The sequence below is a fragment of the Cherax quadricarinatus genome, unplaced genomic scaffold (genome assembly GCF_038502225.1).
Source record: "Cherax quadricarinatus isolate ZL_2023a unplaced genomic scaffold, ASM3850222v1 Contig147, whole genome shotgun sequence".
NCBI classification, from domain to species: Eukaryota; Metazoa; Arthropoda; class Malacostraca; order Decapoda; family Parastacidae; genus Cherax; species Cherax quadricarinatus.
Window position 1 is genome coordinate 135,001 of NW_027195173.1, and position 16,356 is coordinate 151,356.

The 16,356-nt window shown below is 41.6% G+C and overlaps 1 protein-coding gene across 1 annotated transcript in view; it reads right to left on the bottom strand.

Moving 5' to 3' along the window:
- LOC128700960 (ribosomal protein S6 kinase beta-1) overlaps positions 1-14,640 on the bottom strand; it is a 40,651-nt gene extending 26,011 nt beyond the window's left edge. Inside the window, exons 1-6 of the mRNA XM_053794463.2 lie at positions 14,398-14,640; positions 11,019-11,059; positions 9,152-9,278; positions 2,978-3,112; positions 1,759-1,892; positions 74-221 (exon numbers count right to left, since the gene is read on the bottom strand). Coding sequence (XP_053650438.1) covers positions 74-221; positions 1,759-1,892; positions 2,978-3,112; positions 9,152-9,278; positions 11,019-11,059; positions 14,398-14,490 — 678 coding nt within the window. The 5' untranslated portion in view covers positions 14,491-14,640. The remainder of the gene's footprint in view (positions 1-73; positions 222-1,758; positions 1,893-2,977; positions 3,113-9,151; positions 9,279-11,018; positions 11,060-14,397) is intronic.
- Positions 14,641-16,356: the final 1,716 nt, after the last annotated feature.

Genomic DNA, 16,356 nt, shown 5'->3' on the forward strand with positions numbered 1-16,356 from the left:
TACTATCACTACTACTAATCATTACTACTACTACAAGTCATCATGATAACTACAGACCAACAGTAAACCTCACTTGTATTTTTTCTTTACAAAGCCCAAAATCGGTGAGTTTAACATGACCGTAAGAGTCAAGAAGAATATTCTCCGGCTTCAGGTCCCTGTAGATGATGCCTTCAGAATGGAGGTGCTCCAGTGCCAGGATTATCTCCGCTATGTAGAAACTGTAGAGAGCGAGTGAGAGGTAGAGACAGCAAAATGGGTTTCTAAAATTTAGGAAGAAAGTTAGTAAGCATGAAAATGGATTTCTAAAATTCAGGAAGATAGTAGGCCTCAAAATGGTTTCTAAGACACAAGGGATTGTTTTTTTTTTGTTTTTTTCAACAAACCGGCCGTATCCCACCAAGGCGGGGTGGCCCAAAAAGAAAAACGAAAGTTTCTCTTTTTAAATTTAGTAATATATACAGAAGAAGGGGTTACTAGCCCCTTGCTCCCGGCATTTTAGTCGCCTCTTACAACACGCATGGCTTACGGAGGAAGAATTCTGTTCCACTTCCCCATGGAGAACAAGGGAAAGTTATAGGCTTAAAATGAATTTCAAGATTCAGCAGAGAAACTTATAGGCCTATGAAACACACACGTCTATATACAAGTTAGGGAATCAGACATGTCTAATTTTGCATAATTTTTTTTAAAGCCTAGCACTATTACTAGGCCTAAAAATGATAGTGTAAACACATAAGGCAATATTCACTATAAGGCAATAATCACCATAAGACAATATTCATTATAAGGCGATATTCACTATACATAAGGTGGTATTCACTATACGTAAGGTGATATTCACTATACATAAGGTGATATTCACCATACGTAAGGTGATATTCACTATACATAAGGTGATATTCACTATACGTATGGTGATATATACATAAGGTGATATTCACTATACATAAGGTGATATTCACCATACGTAAGGTGATATTCACTATACATAAGGTGATATTCACTATACATAAGGTGGTATTCACTATACATAAGGTGATATTCACTATACGTAAGGTGATATTCACCATACGTAAGGTGATATTCACTATACATAAGGTGGTATTCACTATACATAAGGTGATATTCACTATACATAAGGTGATATTCACCATACGTAAGGTGATATTCACTATACATAAGGTGGTATTCACCATACGTAAGGTGATATTCACTATACATAAGGTGATATTCACTATACATAAGGTGATATTCACCATACATAAGGTGGTATTCACTATACGTAAGGTGATATTCACTATACGTAAGGTGATATTCACTATACATAAGGTGATATTCACTATACATAAGGTGATATTCACTATACATAAGGTGATATTCACTATACATAAGGTGATATTCACTATACATAAGGTGATATTCACTATACATAAGGTGATATTCACTATACATAAGGTGATATTCACTATACATAAGGTGATATTCACTATACATAAGGCGATATTCACTATACATAAGGTGATATTCACCATACGTAAGGTGGTATTCACTATACATAAGGTGATATTCACTATACATAAGGCGATATTCACTATACATAAGGTGATATTCACCATACGTAAGGTGGTATTCACTATACATAAGGTGATATTCACTATACGTAAGGTGATATTCACTATACATAAGGTGATATTCACCATACGTAAGGTGATATTTACTATACGTAAGGTGATATTCACTATACAAAATACTCACCAAGCAGTGTCCTCCATGAAGATTCCTTCTCTCTCCAGGTGCATGAAGAGCTCTCCACCAGACAGGTACTCCAATATTAGGTACAACTTCCCACCGGTTTGAAATGCGTACACCAGGTCCACGATGAACGGGTGCTGTAGCGGTGACCAGGCAGAGGGAAAATTGTGAGGGAAGAGATGAGGTAGAGGGAAAATTGTGAGGAGAGAGATGAGGTAGAGGGAAAATTGTGAGGAGAGAGATGAGGTAGAGGGAAAATTGTGAGGGGAGAGATGAGGTAGAGGGAAAATTGTGAGGAGAGAGATGAGGTAGAGGGAAAATTGTGAGGAGAGAGATGAGGTAGAGGGAAAATTGTGAGGAGAGAGATGAGGTAGAGGGAAAATTGTGAGGGGAGAGATGAGGTAGAGGGAAAATTGTGAGGGGAGAGATGAGGTAGAGGGAAAATTGTGAGGGGAGAGATGAGGTAGAGGGAAAATTGTGAGGAGAGAGATGAGGTAGAGGGAAAATTGTGAGGGGAGAGATGAGGTAGAGGGAAAATTGTGAGGGGAGAGATGAGGTAGAGGGAAAATTGTGAGGGGAGAGATGAGGTAGAGGGAAAATTGTGAGGGGAGAGATGAGGTAGAGGGAAAATTATATTAATTGTAAGGAGATAAGATTAGATATTTATTTCAGCAAGATACAATGTTTATACAAATGTTTATACAAATGTTTATACAAATGTTTATACAAATGTGAAAGACATTTGGGTGTGCACGCAGAAAGTCCCTTAATATGCACAACATTTCTGGCAAATTTAAGACTAACTTAAGATTAATGCCTAAACTGTCCAAACGTAGATCTACGTTCACTCGCGTAGCGCTCCGAACGTAGATCTACGTTCACTCGCGTAGCGCTCCGAACGTAGATCTACGTTTTAATTTACATGCTTTCAAATGTAGAAAAAAAAACAGATCTACTATTATTGTAAGAGACTCGAACTTAAGACATTTCGGTCGGATTTGGACAGTTAACTGGTCAAACAGACTGTGTGGACAGAAACATCATCATAGACTGTGTGACTTGTTAATGGTCAAAGTGGGACAGAATCATCATCACAGAGACTGTGTGACCAAATTAGGCCAAAACATCACCATAAGTTTGTCTCCCATGTCCGTGTCCTTCGTGTATTATTCCAGCCGCACAAACTGACTTTCTTTTCCCTATGCCCCAAAGAGCAACTCACCTTGACGGCTTCGAGAATGTTCCTCTCAGCCTTGGTGTGCGCTGTGTCCTTCTGGTTACGCACGATTGTTGCTTTCTTCAGGACCTTCATGGCAAATATCTTCCCTCCGCCTTTACCCCCAGTCATCTTTCGCACCTGAAAAGTATACATACATGATATACAGAATGATATACATGATGAGGAAGAATCCATGCATAGCTTTAAGAAGAGGCACAACAAGGCTCCTGGAGCAAGGTGTGTGGACCTAGTAGCAACAAGTGCAGAGGTGGGGGCCAAGAGCTGTGGCTTGATCCCTGCAACCACGTTTAGGTGAGTACAAACACAATACATACACAATTTCAACTAAATTATTATGATTATTATTAGTAGTAGCAGTCATGGTGAATGGGGTCATACAGCACCTGGGGAATGGGAGGTAATCAGGTTAAATCCAGGAGAGGAGAGGGTACTTCCAATTCCTTGGATCAAGAGCCCTTCAGTACCAAGGCTAAGAGGTGTCATCCTGCCTCGGATCATTTCAAAGCTCAGCCCTAAGGTACGCTGCCACCCCATCACCCCAGGATGCCACCCACACCAGATGACTCACACCCAGGTACAGGAAGGCCCTGCATATTCATCGACTAACACCCAGGTACAGCAAGGCCCTGCGTATTCATCCACTAACACCCAGGTACTGGAGGGCACCGTGTATTCGACAACTAACACCCAGGTAAAATAAAGAATAAAGATTTTACAAGAAGGCTCTGTGCATTCGTCACCCTCTTTCCAGAATTCTACATTCTGACTTCCAATCAAGCCATTGTTCATTATGTTCAGTGCTTTTACCTCTTTTTTTGCCATCTACGCACAACTGCGTTCGGTAAGGACAAACTGTGCTATATTTTAAGATATCTAGGCTGGAATATTGCTGCACACTAACAGCACCTTTCAAGGCAGGTGAAATTGCCGACCTAGAAAATGTACAGAGAACTTTCACGGCGCGCATAACGGAGATAAAACACCTCAATTACTGGGAGCGCTTGAGGTTTCTAAACCTGTATTCCCTGGAACGCAGGAGGGAGAGATACATGATTATATACACCTGGAAAATCCTAGAGAGACTAGTACCGAACTTGCACACGAAAATCACTCACTACGAAAGCAAAAGACTTGGCAGACGATGCAACATCCCCCCAATGAAAAGCAGGGGTGTCACTAGCACGTTAAGAGACCATACAATAAGTGTCAGGGGCCCGAGACTGTTCAACTGCCTCCCAGCACACATAAGGGGGATTACCAACAGACCCCTGGCAGTCTTCAAGCTGGCACTGGACAAGCACCTAAAGTCAGTTCCGGATCAGCCGGGCTGTGGCTCGTACGTTGGTTTGCGTGCAGCCAGCAACAACAGCCTGGTTGATCAGGCTCTGATCCACCAGGAGGCCTGGTCACAGACCGGGCCGCGGGGGCGTTGACCCCTGGAACTCTCTCCAGGTAAACTATTGTACGTAGTATGTATTTGTTATACTTTTGTGTTTTTTAGGCCTAGCACTATATGATAGTGTAAAAACACATTATCAGGTATTTTAGATGCATTTGAAATTGAAAAAAACTCTGTTTACCACCCACCGGCTATTTTTCCTGATGGTATGAGGTCAAGAACCGAAGAACCATATAAATAGGGACCTCCCGAACTTACTTACTGCTAGGCGAACACTGGCACGTGTAAGGTAACTTGTTAAAGTGTCTCGACCTGCCCAGGATTGATCTCGTGTCCTCTAGTTGTGAGCCAAGTGTATTACCATTAGGCTATGAGCCACCTACTACTAAAATAATAATAATAATGATAATAAAGTATTTGTACACCTACGAGTCTACATAATAATAATCATAATAATAATCATAACCATAATAAAAATCATTTTAGTGGTAGCAATCAGGAGATACTTCAGATGCTGATAATATATCTATCTGCCTATCAGATAATTGCATTAACCCATCAGCATGTTTACCTGATGGTTAATATATCGTATATTTACATTACTGTATTCTTGAAGAAGTGCTAAACCCACAAGGGTCATAATTTCAGACACGGAATGCAATAATAATAAAAATAATAATTCCTGGGGAACAGAATGCAGTAATAATATAATAATAATAATAATAATAATAATACCCGATGAACGGAAGATAAAAATATCCGGAAGGGGAGATTAGCTCCAGTTCCTTGCATCAAGAGCCCCTCAGCAGCATCAAGGCACAGATTACACCACCGATGAGAATAAATTCCTCTGAGAATAAATTTCCCAATGAGAAATGTCTTAATGAGAGATACCGACCTCTCTCTTAAGAGAATCTACATCTTGCAACTTTTTTCTGCAAATGCGACTGAAAAAGTGGAGGTGGGTCCCGCTTCACTTGACAGCGCTTCACTCGACAGCGCTTCACTCGACAGCGCTTCACTCGACAGCGCTTCGCTCGACAGCGCTTCACTCGACAGCGCTTCACTCGACAGCGCTTCACTCGACAGCGCTTCACTCGACAGCGCTTCACTCGACAGCGCTTCACTCGACAGCGCTTCACTCGACAGCGCCTCACTCGACAGCGCTTTACCATGGTGTCATGCTAAAACAGCAGTTTTCAATTCTAGTCATTCTTCATTTATTCAGACTTCTTACAATAAATATACGTATTCACCATTCTTTATAAGCTAAGGACTAAAATATTTTAAGGTAAGTAATATGAGTACTGTATATGCAATTTTTAGGCCTAGCTTTATTTTTCACTTAATATATGATAGTGTTAACATATTTTCAGGCTTTTATATGCGTTTGAAAGTGAAAAAAAAATGTCTCGCTTTACACTGATTTTCACTTTACAGCAGAAGTCCAGAACCTAACCTGCTGTATAAGTGGGGCCCTACAGTAGCCCAGAACCTAACCTGCTGTATAAGTGGGGCCCTACAGTAGCCCAGAACCTAACCTGCTGTTTAAGCGAGGCCCTACAGTAGTCCAGAACCTAACCTGCTGTTTAAGCGAGGCCCTACAGTAGTCCAGAACCTAACCTGCTGTTTAAGCGAGGCCCTACAGTAGCCCAGAACCTAACCTGCTGTATAAGTGGGGCCCTACAGTAGTCCAGAACCTAACCTGCTGTTTAAGCGAGGCCCTACAGTAGCCCAGAACCTAACCTGCTGTATAAGTGGGGCCCTACAGTAGTCCAGAACCTAACCTGCTGTTTAAGCGAGGCCCTACAGTAGTCCAGAACCTAACCTGCTGTTTAAGCGAGGCCCTACAGTAGTCCAGAACCTAACCTGCTGTTTAAGTGAGGCCCTACAGTAGTCCAGAACCTAACCTGCTGTTTAAGCGAGGCCCTACAGTAGCCCAGAACCTAACCTGCTGTATAAGTGGGGCCCTACAGTAGTCCAGAACCTAACCTGCTGTTTAAGCGAGGCCCTACAGTAGTCCAGAACCTAACCTGCTGTTTAAGCGAGGCCCTACAGTAGTCCAGAACCTAACCTGCTGTTTAAGCGAGGCCCTACAGTAGTCCAGAACCTAACCTGCTGTTTAAGCGAGGCCCTACAGTAGTCCAGAACCTAACCTGCTGTTTAAGCGAGGCCCTACAGTAGTCCAGAACCTAACCTGCTGTTTAAGCAAGGCCCTACAGTAGCCCAGAACCTAACCTGCTGTTTAAGCGAGGCCCTACAGTAGCCCAGAACCGAACCTGCTGTTTAAGCGAGGCCCTACAGTAGCCCAGAACCTAACCTGCTGTTTAAGCGAGGCCCTACAGTAGCCCAGAACCTAACCTGCTGTTTAAGCGAGGCCCTACAGTAGCCCAGAACCTAACCTGCTGTATAAGTGGGGCCCTACAGTAGCCCAGAACCTAACCTGCTGTATAAGCAGGGCCCTACAGTAGCCCAGAACCTAACCTGCTGTATAAGTGGGGTCCTACAGTAGCCAAGAACCTAACCTGCTGTACATGCAGGGCCCTACAGTAGCCCAGAACCTAACCTGCTGTATAAGTGGGGTCCTACAGTAGCCCAGAACCTAACCTGCTGTATAAGTGGGGTCCTACAGTAGCCAAGAACCTAACCTGCTGTACAAGCAGGGCCCTACAGTAGCCCAGAACCTAACCTGCTGTATAAGTGGGGTCCTACAGTAGCCCAGAACCTAACCTGCTGTATAAGTGGGGTCCTACAGTAGCCAAGAACCTAACCTGCTGTACAAGCAGGGCCCTACAGTAGCCCAGAACCTAACCTGCTGTATAAGTGGGGTCCTACAGTAGCCCAGAACCTAACCTGCTGTATAAGTGGGGTCCTACAGTAGCCCAGAACCTAACCTGCTGTATAAGTCGGGCCCTACAGTAGCCCGGAACCTAATCTGCTGTATAAGTGGGGTCCTACAGTAGCCCAGAACCTAATCTGCTGTATAAGTGGGGCCCTGCAATAGCCCGGAACCTAACCTGCTGTATAAGCGGGGCCCTACAGTAGCCCGGAACCTAACCTGCTGTATAAGTGGGGCCCTGCAATAGCCCGGAACCTAACCTGCTGTATAAGCGGGGCCCTACAGTAGCCCGGAACCTAACCTGCTGTATAAGCGGGGCTCTACAGTACCCTGGAACTTAACCTGCTGTATAAGTGGGGCCCTACAGTAGCCTGGAACCTAACCTGCTGTATAAGTGGGGCCCTACAGTAGCCTGGAACCTAACCTGCTGTATATGTGGGGCCCTACAATGGCCTGGAACCTAACCTGCTGTATAAGTAGGGCCCTACAATAGCCCAGAACCTAACCTGCTGTATAAGTGGGGCCCTACAGTAGCCTGGAACCTAACATGCTGTATAAACTGGGCCCTACAGTAGCCTGGAACCTAACCTCTGTATAAGCAGGGCCCTACAGTAGCCCAAAACCTAACCTGCTGTACAAGCAGGGCCCTACATTAACCCAGAACCTGCTGTATAAGTGGGGCCCTACAGTAGCCCAGAACCTAACCTGCTGTTTAAGCGAGGCCCTACAGTAGCCCAGAACCTAACCTGCTGTACAAGCAGGGCCCTACAGTAGCCCAGAACCTAACCTGCTGTATAAGCAGGGCCCTACAGTAGCCCAGAACCTAACCTGCTGTATAAGTGGGGCCCTACAGTAGCCAAGAACCTAACCTGCTGTACAAGCAGGGCCCTACAGTAGCCCAGAACCTAACCTGCTGTATAAGTGGGGCCCTACAGTAGCCAAGAACCTAACCTGCTGTACAAGCAGGGCCCTACAGTAGCCCAGAACCTAACCTGCTGTATAAGCGGGGCCCTCCTGTACATCCAAGACTGAATATCACATGGAAAGGCCTTCATTCTACTTGCTATTCAACTGCAATCACATGGGAAAAAATGGTACAGTAAGACCCCCATATCCGTGGGTCCGGTACCCGCTGTTTCAGTTATCCGTGGTTTACCCTGGCCTAAAAATAAGCCTTAATTTTGCTTAATAATGGCCTCAAAGCACAAAAGTAGTGATGGTGGTAGTTCTTCAAACCGTAAGAGAAGCCGTGAAATGCTTCCTATCAATGAAAAAGTGATGATTTTCCACTTATCGTAGGGTTCACCACTATCCGCAGTTTTATCCATGGTAGGTCCTTGGAATGCATCCCCATGGATATGGGGGTCCTACTGTATATAGAAAATCTTTATAAGAGAGCTGACTGAGCCTTTAATAAGAAATGTCTTCACTGGACAGGTACCTAAAGTCAGCACCTGACCAACCAGGCTGTGGTTCGTACATCAGCTTGCGTGCAGCCAGCAGTAACAGCCTGGTTGATCAGACCCTGATCCACCATGAGGCCTGGTCTCAGACCAGGCCACGGAGGCATTGACCCCCGAAACCCTCTCCAGGTAAACCCCAGGTAAACTAAAAGAATGTAGTCACAATATCGTGACTGCAACAACACACAAATAACCCGCACGCAGAAGAACAAAACTTATGACCGCGTTTCGGTCTGACTAGGACCACTGACTAGTCACTGGTCCTAGTTAATGGTCCTAGCTGGAGCAAAACACAGTCACACATTTCATTCTCCCATTTGCAAGTTACAGGAAATTTTCAACTTACAAACATGTTGGGGACCTTATGTATTGTGTATATAATAATGATATACACAATAAAGATATTTGTAAGTCGATTTACTGTATTCATGAATTTACGGAAAAAGTCTGTTTACCTGGAAGACTTTCCCATAGCCGCCTTTGCCGAGGACCTTCAGCAGCTGAAAGTCTGAGGGTCGTACCTTCTCTGACCTGGGGTTGACGGTGCTGTCTGACAGCTGTAATGTCTCTATGCCCTCGGACCTGTAATGTACCAACATCTGCATTTAATACAGCCTCTGTCATACTGATTGTTAATGACATGTTGAATAGTCAGTCGATATTTTACACTACAGTCCATATTTTACACTCAACCAATGATTTATGATAAAAAAAAATTAAATTTTTTACTGGACATACACAGAAGTTACCGAGAAGTGAGTACTACAGGCACTCCGTAACTTACGGTGGTTTGACTCTACGGTGGTTCGACTGGTGGCTCAACTGTACGGTGGTTTAACTTTACGATGGTGAAAAAGCACTTACTTTGGAGATAAAACTTAGGATAATTACCCAGCATGAAGGCGACAAATCCCGAACTTGTACAGTAAGTCCAGAAGTTACAAACATGTTGAGAATCTTTTGTACTAGTACATTATTATTATTGTATCTATCATTATTATATCATTATTGTGTATAATATCATCATTATACACAATTCAGGATGTCAACAATGTGTTTGTAAGTTGAAGACTCCTAAACACATTTACATGCTTCCCAATGCTGGTATTCAGTTACAGTAATTATTTAGTTATTTATTCAGTGGCAGTAGTGATTTATTTACTTATAGTATAGTACATATTCGTTTCCGACTCATGGTATTCCCGACTCACGGTACTCCCGACTCACGGTACTCCCGACTCACGGTACTCCCGACTCACGGTACTCCCGACTCACGGTACTCCCGACTCACGGTACTCCCGACTCATGGTATTCTTGACTCATGGTACTCCAGACTCACGGTACTCCAGACTCACAGTACTCCAGACTCACGGTACTCCACTCACGGTACTCCCGACCCACGGTACTCCTGACCTATGGCACTCCTGACCCACGGTACTCCCGACCCACTGTACTTTCAGCCCACGGCATTTCCGACTGGTGGCATTTCTGACTCATGGCATTTCCAACTCACGGCATTTCCGGCTTACGGCATTTTTTAATTGTAGTGTAGGCATGCCTCTGGCAAGACAGTGATGGAGTGAGTGATGATGAAAGTTCTCCTTTTTTTCGGGTCACCCTGCCTTGGTGGGAAACAGCTGATGTGTTAAAAAATCATACTGCGAAAATTATGAAGTAAATACAGGCTTAAAGTGAATACAGTGGACCCCCGGTTTACGATATTATTTCATTCCAGAAGTATGTTCAGGTGCCAGTACTGAACAAATTTGTTCCCATAGGTGAATTAGATTAGTCCATTTCAGACCCCCAAACATACACGTACAAACGCACTTACATAAATACACTTACATAATTGGTCGCATTAGGAGGTGATCGTAAAGTGGGGGTCCACTGCATTGGCTTATATTGAAGAGTACGTGACAGCAGTTCGTGTTTAGTCACATTTGTGACGTTAACAGTTTGGAAAACCCACAAGTTGAAGAATGTGATACTTGTGCATGATTTGGGAATCTTTACTGAGGAAACGTCTCACCAGCCAGTGGTTTCTTCAGTCCAATACAGAGAAAAATGGTGGAAGATGAGGAGGAGTAGTTTGAGGTAATTAGTCAGTCCCTCAGCCTGGAGTCGATGTATTCAGTCCATCAGTCTTCTCCATGCATATGCGGTACTTTTGCCAAGACTGAGGGACTGATTACCTCCAACAACTCCATCTTCCAGCGTTCTTCCCTGTACCAGACTGAAGAAGCTCGCTGGCGAAATGTTTTCATAATACAGATTTCAAAATGTTGCCCAAGTGTATCTTTTTCATATTATTATACTTACTGGAGAATGGCATTAATGTCTGGCCCCTGCTCGTACTGGCTCTGAAACACCACAAAAATTATTATTATATACAAGTACTATTATTATTATAATCATTATTATTATTATATAGAAGCACTATACTACACTGGCTCTGAAACAAATAAAATTATTATTATATATAAGGGCTATACTGAACCCATGGGGGCCATACTGCATCAGGGGATTGGGAAGGAATTATAATTGATTCGAGGAAAGGGAGAGTAGGCCTGGCACCCTGGTTGAAGATCCCTTCAATGTCACCAATGTACCTTTCTTGAGGGGATTCATTTCCATAATTATTTTAACAAGATTTAATTCTGAACATAGAACCATGACTGGTCTTCCCAAAATTACTGCCTCTATCAAACACCGAGTTACAAACACGTTGACATTCTTTTGTATTGTGTATAACATTATTACAGCCTCTCCTTACTTAACAACAGAGGTCCGTTCCTAAGACCACATTGGTAAACAAATTCGTCACTAAGTGAGGAACATACTATAATGGTAGTGGGTTTGTGTCAACCATCTTTAATATTGTTTTAATGTCACTTTTGTACCATTTATAACATTTCTGTTCTGTTATATTCTTAAATGTTTATACAGTAGTGTACTGTACATTGTAATAAACAGAATAGAGGAAATCAGCTCTAATATACATTATTTAGGTATGAATACTGGTCAGAGGGCCTGTCGTAAGTCGGAGGCATTGGTAAACAAATACGTCGTTAAGCAATGAGAGGTTGTATACACAATATATAAGATTCTCATTGTGTTCAAAACTTGTGGACTTACTGTAATCAACTCTTAGGGGATATATGTAAATTATATATTGTGTAAAGTACTGTACAAATGGTCCCCAATTTACAATGGGTTTTTACTTTCCAATGAACCCATCGTAAGTCAAATATATGTGATAAGTTAATAAACAAATAATTACTGTGATTAAATGCAGGTAGTATTGAAGAGTCAATAAATGAATACAAGTTAGCGACTTTTCACCTTCGCGTTGGGTAATTATCTCGAGTTTCATCTCAAAAGTACGTAATTGCTTTTGCACTATCGTAAAGTCAAAATAACAAAAGTCGAACTATTGTAAGTCAAACAATTGTAAATCGAACAATCATTGGCTGAACCATCGTAAGTTGAGGAGCACCTGTAATGTACCTCAGTAGGGTTAAGAAGGGTATGAGGTGCCTGACCAGCTGGGCTGTGATTCCTATGTTGGTTGACATGTAGCCAGCAGCAGTAACAGCCTGGTTGATCAGGTTCTGATCCACTGCGAGGCCTGGTCATGGACTGGACTGCAGGGACGTTGATCCCCAGAAATAACCTCCAGGTACCTGGGTGTTAGCCGACTGTTGTGGGTTGCATCCTGGGGGACAAGATTAACCCAAATTGCCCCAAAATCAAGAATAAAAAATTGCAATACCGTGACGGAAACAACACACGTATAACTCGGACATAGGATAACAAAATAAAGTCGAGGTGACCTTATTATCCTGGACAACTAAAGTCAATGTGACCTTATAACCCAGGATAAGCTAATAAAGCTAGTGTGACCTTATTATCCAGGTTACCCTAATAAAGTAAGTGTGACCTTATTATCCAGGTTAACCTAATAAAGCAACTGTGACCTTATTATCCAGGTTAACCTAATAAAGCAACTGTGACCTTATTATCCAGATTAACCTAATAAAGCAAGTGTGACCTTATTATCCAGGTTAACCTAATAAAGCAAGTGTGACCTTATTACCCAGGTTACCCTAATAAAGCAAGTGTGACCTTATTATCAAGGTTAACCTAATAAAGCTAGTGTGACCTTTTTATCCAGGTTACCCTAATAAAGCAAGTGTGACCTTATTACCCAGGTTAACCTAAGCTAGTGTGACCTTATTATCCAGGTTAACCTAATAAAGCTAGTGTGACCTTATTATCCAGGTTAACCTAATAAAGCAACTGTGACCTTATTACCCAGGTTAACCTAATAAAGCAAGTGTGACCTTATTACCCAGGTTAACCTAATAAAGCAAATGTGACCTTATTACCCAGGTTAACCTAATAAAGCTAGTGTGACCTTATTATCCAGGTTAACCTAATAAAGCAACTGTGACCTTATTACCCAGGTTAACCTAATAAAGCTAGTGTGACCTTATTATCCAGGTTAACCTAATAAAGCAACTGTGACCTTATTATCCAGGTTAACCTAATAAAGCTAGTGTGACCTTATTATCCAGGTTAACCTAATAAAGCTAGTGTGACCTTATTATCCAGTTAACCTAATAAAGCTAGTGTGACCTTATTATCCAGGTTAACCTAATAAAGCTAGTGTGACCTTATTACCCAGGTTAACCTAATAAAGCAACTGTGACCTTATTACCCAGGTTAACCTAATAAAGCAACTGTGACCTTATTATCCAGGTTAACCTAATAAAGCTAGTGTGACCTTATTATCCAGGTTAACCTAATAAAGCTAGTGTGACCTTATTATCCAGGTTAACCTAATAAAGCTAGTGTGACCTTATTATCCAGGTTAACCTAATAAAGCTAGTGTGACCTTATTATCCAGGTTAACCTAATAAAGCTAGTGTGACCTTATTATCCAGGTTAACCTAATAAAGCTAGTGTGACCTTATTATCCAGGTTAACCTAATAAAGCTAGTGTGACTTTATTATCCAGGTTAACCTAATAAAGCTAGTGTGACCTTATTATCCAGGTTAACCTAATAAAGCTAGTGTGACCTTATTATCCAGGTTAACCTAATAAAGCTAGTGTGACCTTATTATCCAGGTTACCCTAATAAAGCTAGCATGACCTTATTACCCATGACAGCCTAATAAGGTCAAGTGTGACCTTCCACTAAGCTCCTGCATTAAAACTTCCCATAAAATAGTAATAACATTATAAACGGGTTAATATCAATAAAGACATATTAATAAAGCTCCTCCAGTCATCAATAAAACTCTAATACACCAACTTTATTGAAAAAAAAATATATATATACAAGGCTGGGATGACCTTTTCAAGGATAATGTTCATGTCATTTTTACTGAATGACATTATTTTTCATTATTATTTTGGGGAAATAAGGTTAATTAGGTGTTATTTTGTGTATAAATGGCTATAAATAAGAGGGGGATATATTGTAAATGGTGTTAAATAAGGTATATAAAAGGCTTGGATGACCTTTTCAAGGATAATGTTCATGTGAGTTTTACTGACGACTAAGGTTAATTTTCTTTATTATTTTGGGAAAATAAGGTCAATTGGGTGTTATTTTGTGTATAAATGGTCAAAAATAAGAGGGGGATATATTGTAAATGGTGTTAAATAAGGTATATAAGTGGCGGGTCATACCTCCTCTATTTCTATAGCATCGTCGTCAGATTGGTCACACTCTATTGCATCTTCCTCTTGTAATTCCAGGTCAAAAAGCCCCGGGGCGGCCATTGAGGTGGTCAATATGATGGTTGTAGTGGAGTGGGAGTGTGTAAGAGGTGGTAGTGGAGTGGAGGAGGTGACAGCTGGAGTAGAGCAGCAGGCAGACTGGTTGTCTTATAACAGGGAGTGGGAGCCATGACACCCACCCTCAGGACCCCGTCCGAGGGGACAACATTCTTGTTTTTTGTCTTATATTTCCCTTTTTGGGGGTTCTACCCCCTTTTGAGGGCCCTGGTGGTGTTCTCTGGAGTTTTTTGTTTATTGGGGTGGTGGAAAGGGGTTATTTGGTGTGTGTTTTGGTGGGTAGGAGGGGTGGAAAGGGGTTTTGGAGGGGAGACTAAAGTATATCTACTAAGCTTAAGATTTTATCGCAGCTGTCTTTTTTTTTATATTGTGGTTGATTCTGTATTTGCAAGGGTTATCCTACCACCATTGCTCACATTTTTGGGGTATGTTATTCTCTGCTGGTATTACCACTACTTTTTTTTGTCTATTGGGTTACAAGAGGACATTAATAGATGTGTATTTGCGTGGGTGAAAAGCCTTGAAATTAATATAAGATAGACTAATGTAAACTTATTTTACTTAAGATTTTTTTATGATAACCATTCTTTATTATGAATCTATAGTTGATTCTACATTTGCAGGGGATATCCTTCCACCATTGTTCTAAGTTGGAGGATATATGCATGCCTCTAACCACAACTGGATGATTCACAGATATTTACATATATGATGTAACAGCCTATGGGGGAAAATTTGCACGTGGAAGGCTTAGAATAGACCTGTGGATGCCATTACACAGTGATCTTCAATTACATGATAAAAGTGATGAATTAGCAAAGGTATATACCATCAGGGAGGGAGTAAATTACAATCCTGAGCTGACACCAGTTTGAGTACAGTAATAGGAAAAGAATGTCATGTGAACTCCATTGACCTAAGACTGAGAGACATCGACACTAGTCAGTCTATCTATGTTCAGTTAGTTTAATATATTTATTAAACTAATTTTATGTTATGCTTCAAATCTGTACAACTTTAATGCTTCTAATTTGAAATACTCATTTGTACTTCAAGTTGTAATTTGTTTACTGTAATTTTTACCACTGAATATATCATTGCTTAGTTAATCTTAAGTTAATTTTAAGCTGCCCATAATGCTCTGCATACAAGGGGATTTTGGCATGTGCACTTAACCACTGTATTTCTTTGTACATCTATGTATCATGTCCAAATAAAAAATAAATAAATAAATGCAGACTATACCCATCCTGTGGGCGATAGTCAAAAGATTACAGAGGTACATAATTGGTCCAGGGACTGGACTCCAAAGTTTTGATAGCTGAGCAAGTTACAAAGGTTGTTTAGGTAAGACACATATGCAACAGTTAGGTATCTTTATTTCGAAACGTTTCGCCTACACAGTAGGCTTCTTCAGTCGAGTACAGCAAAGTTGATAGAAGCAGAAGAGACTTGAAGACGATGTAATCAGTCCATCACCCTTAAAGTTTTGAGGTGGTCAGTCCCTCAGTCTGGAGAAGAGTATTGTTCCATTGTCTGGAATAATATGGAGTTGAAGTGATAGGATGGAGCCTTATATAGCGCCAGGAGGTGAGACGTAGGTCACTAGTCAAGTTACAAAGGTAATGAACTAGATCTGGTCACAATCATGACCAAATTACAAAGATAATGAGCTCCAGGTAGAGCTGGTCACACCCCTGCCGATAACATGTGGAGTTCCCCAAGGTAGTATTCTGGGTCCCTTATTATTCTTATGTTATGTCAATGATATGCCTATCAGTGTCAAGTGCAAACTCCTACTGTATGCAGATGACAGTGCTCTGTTAGTGTCAGGTAAAGACCCACAAGATA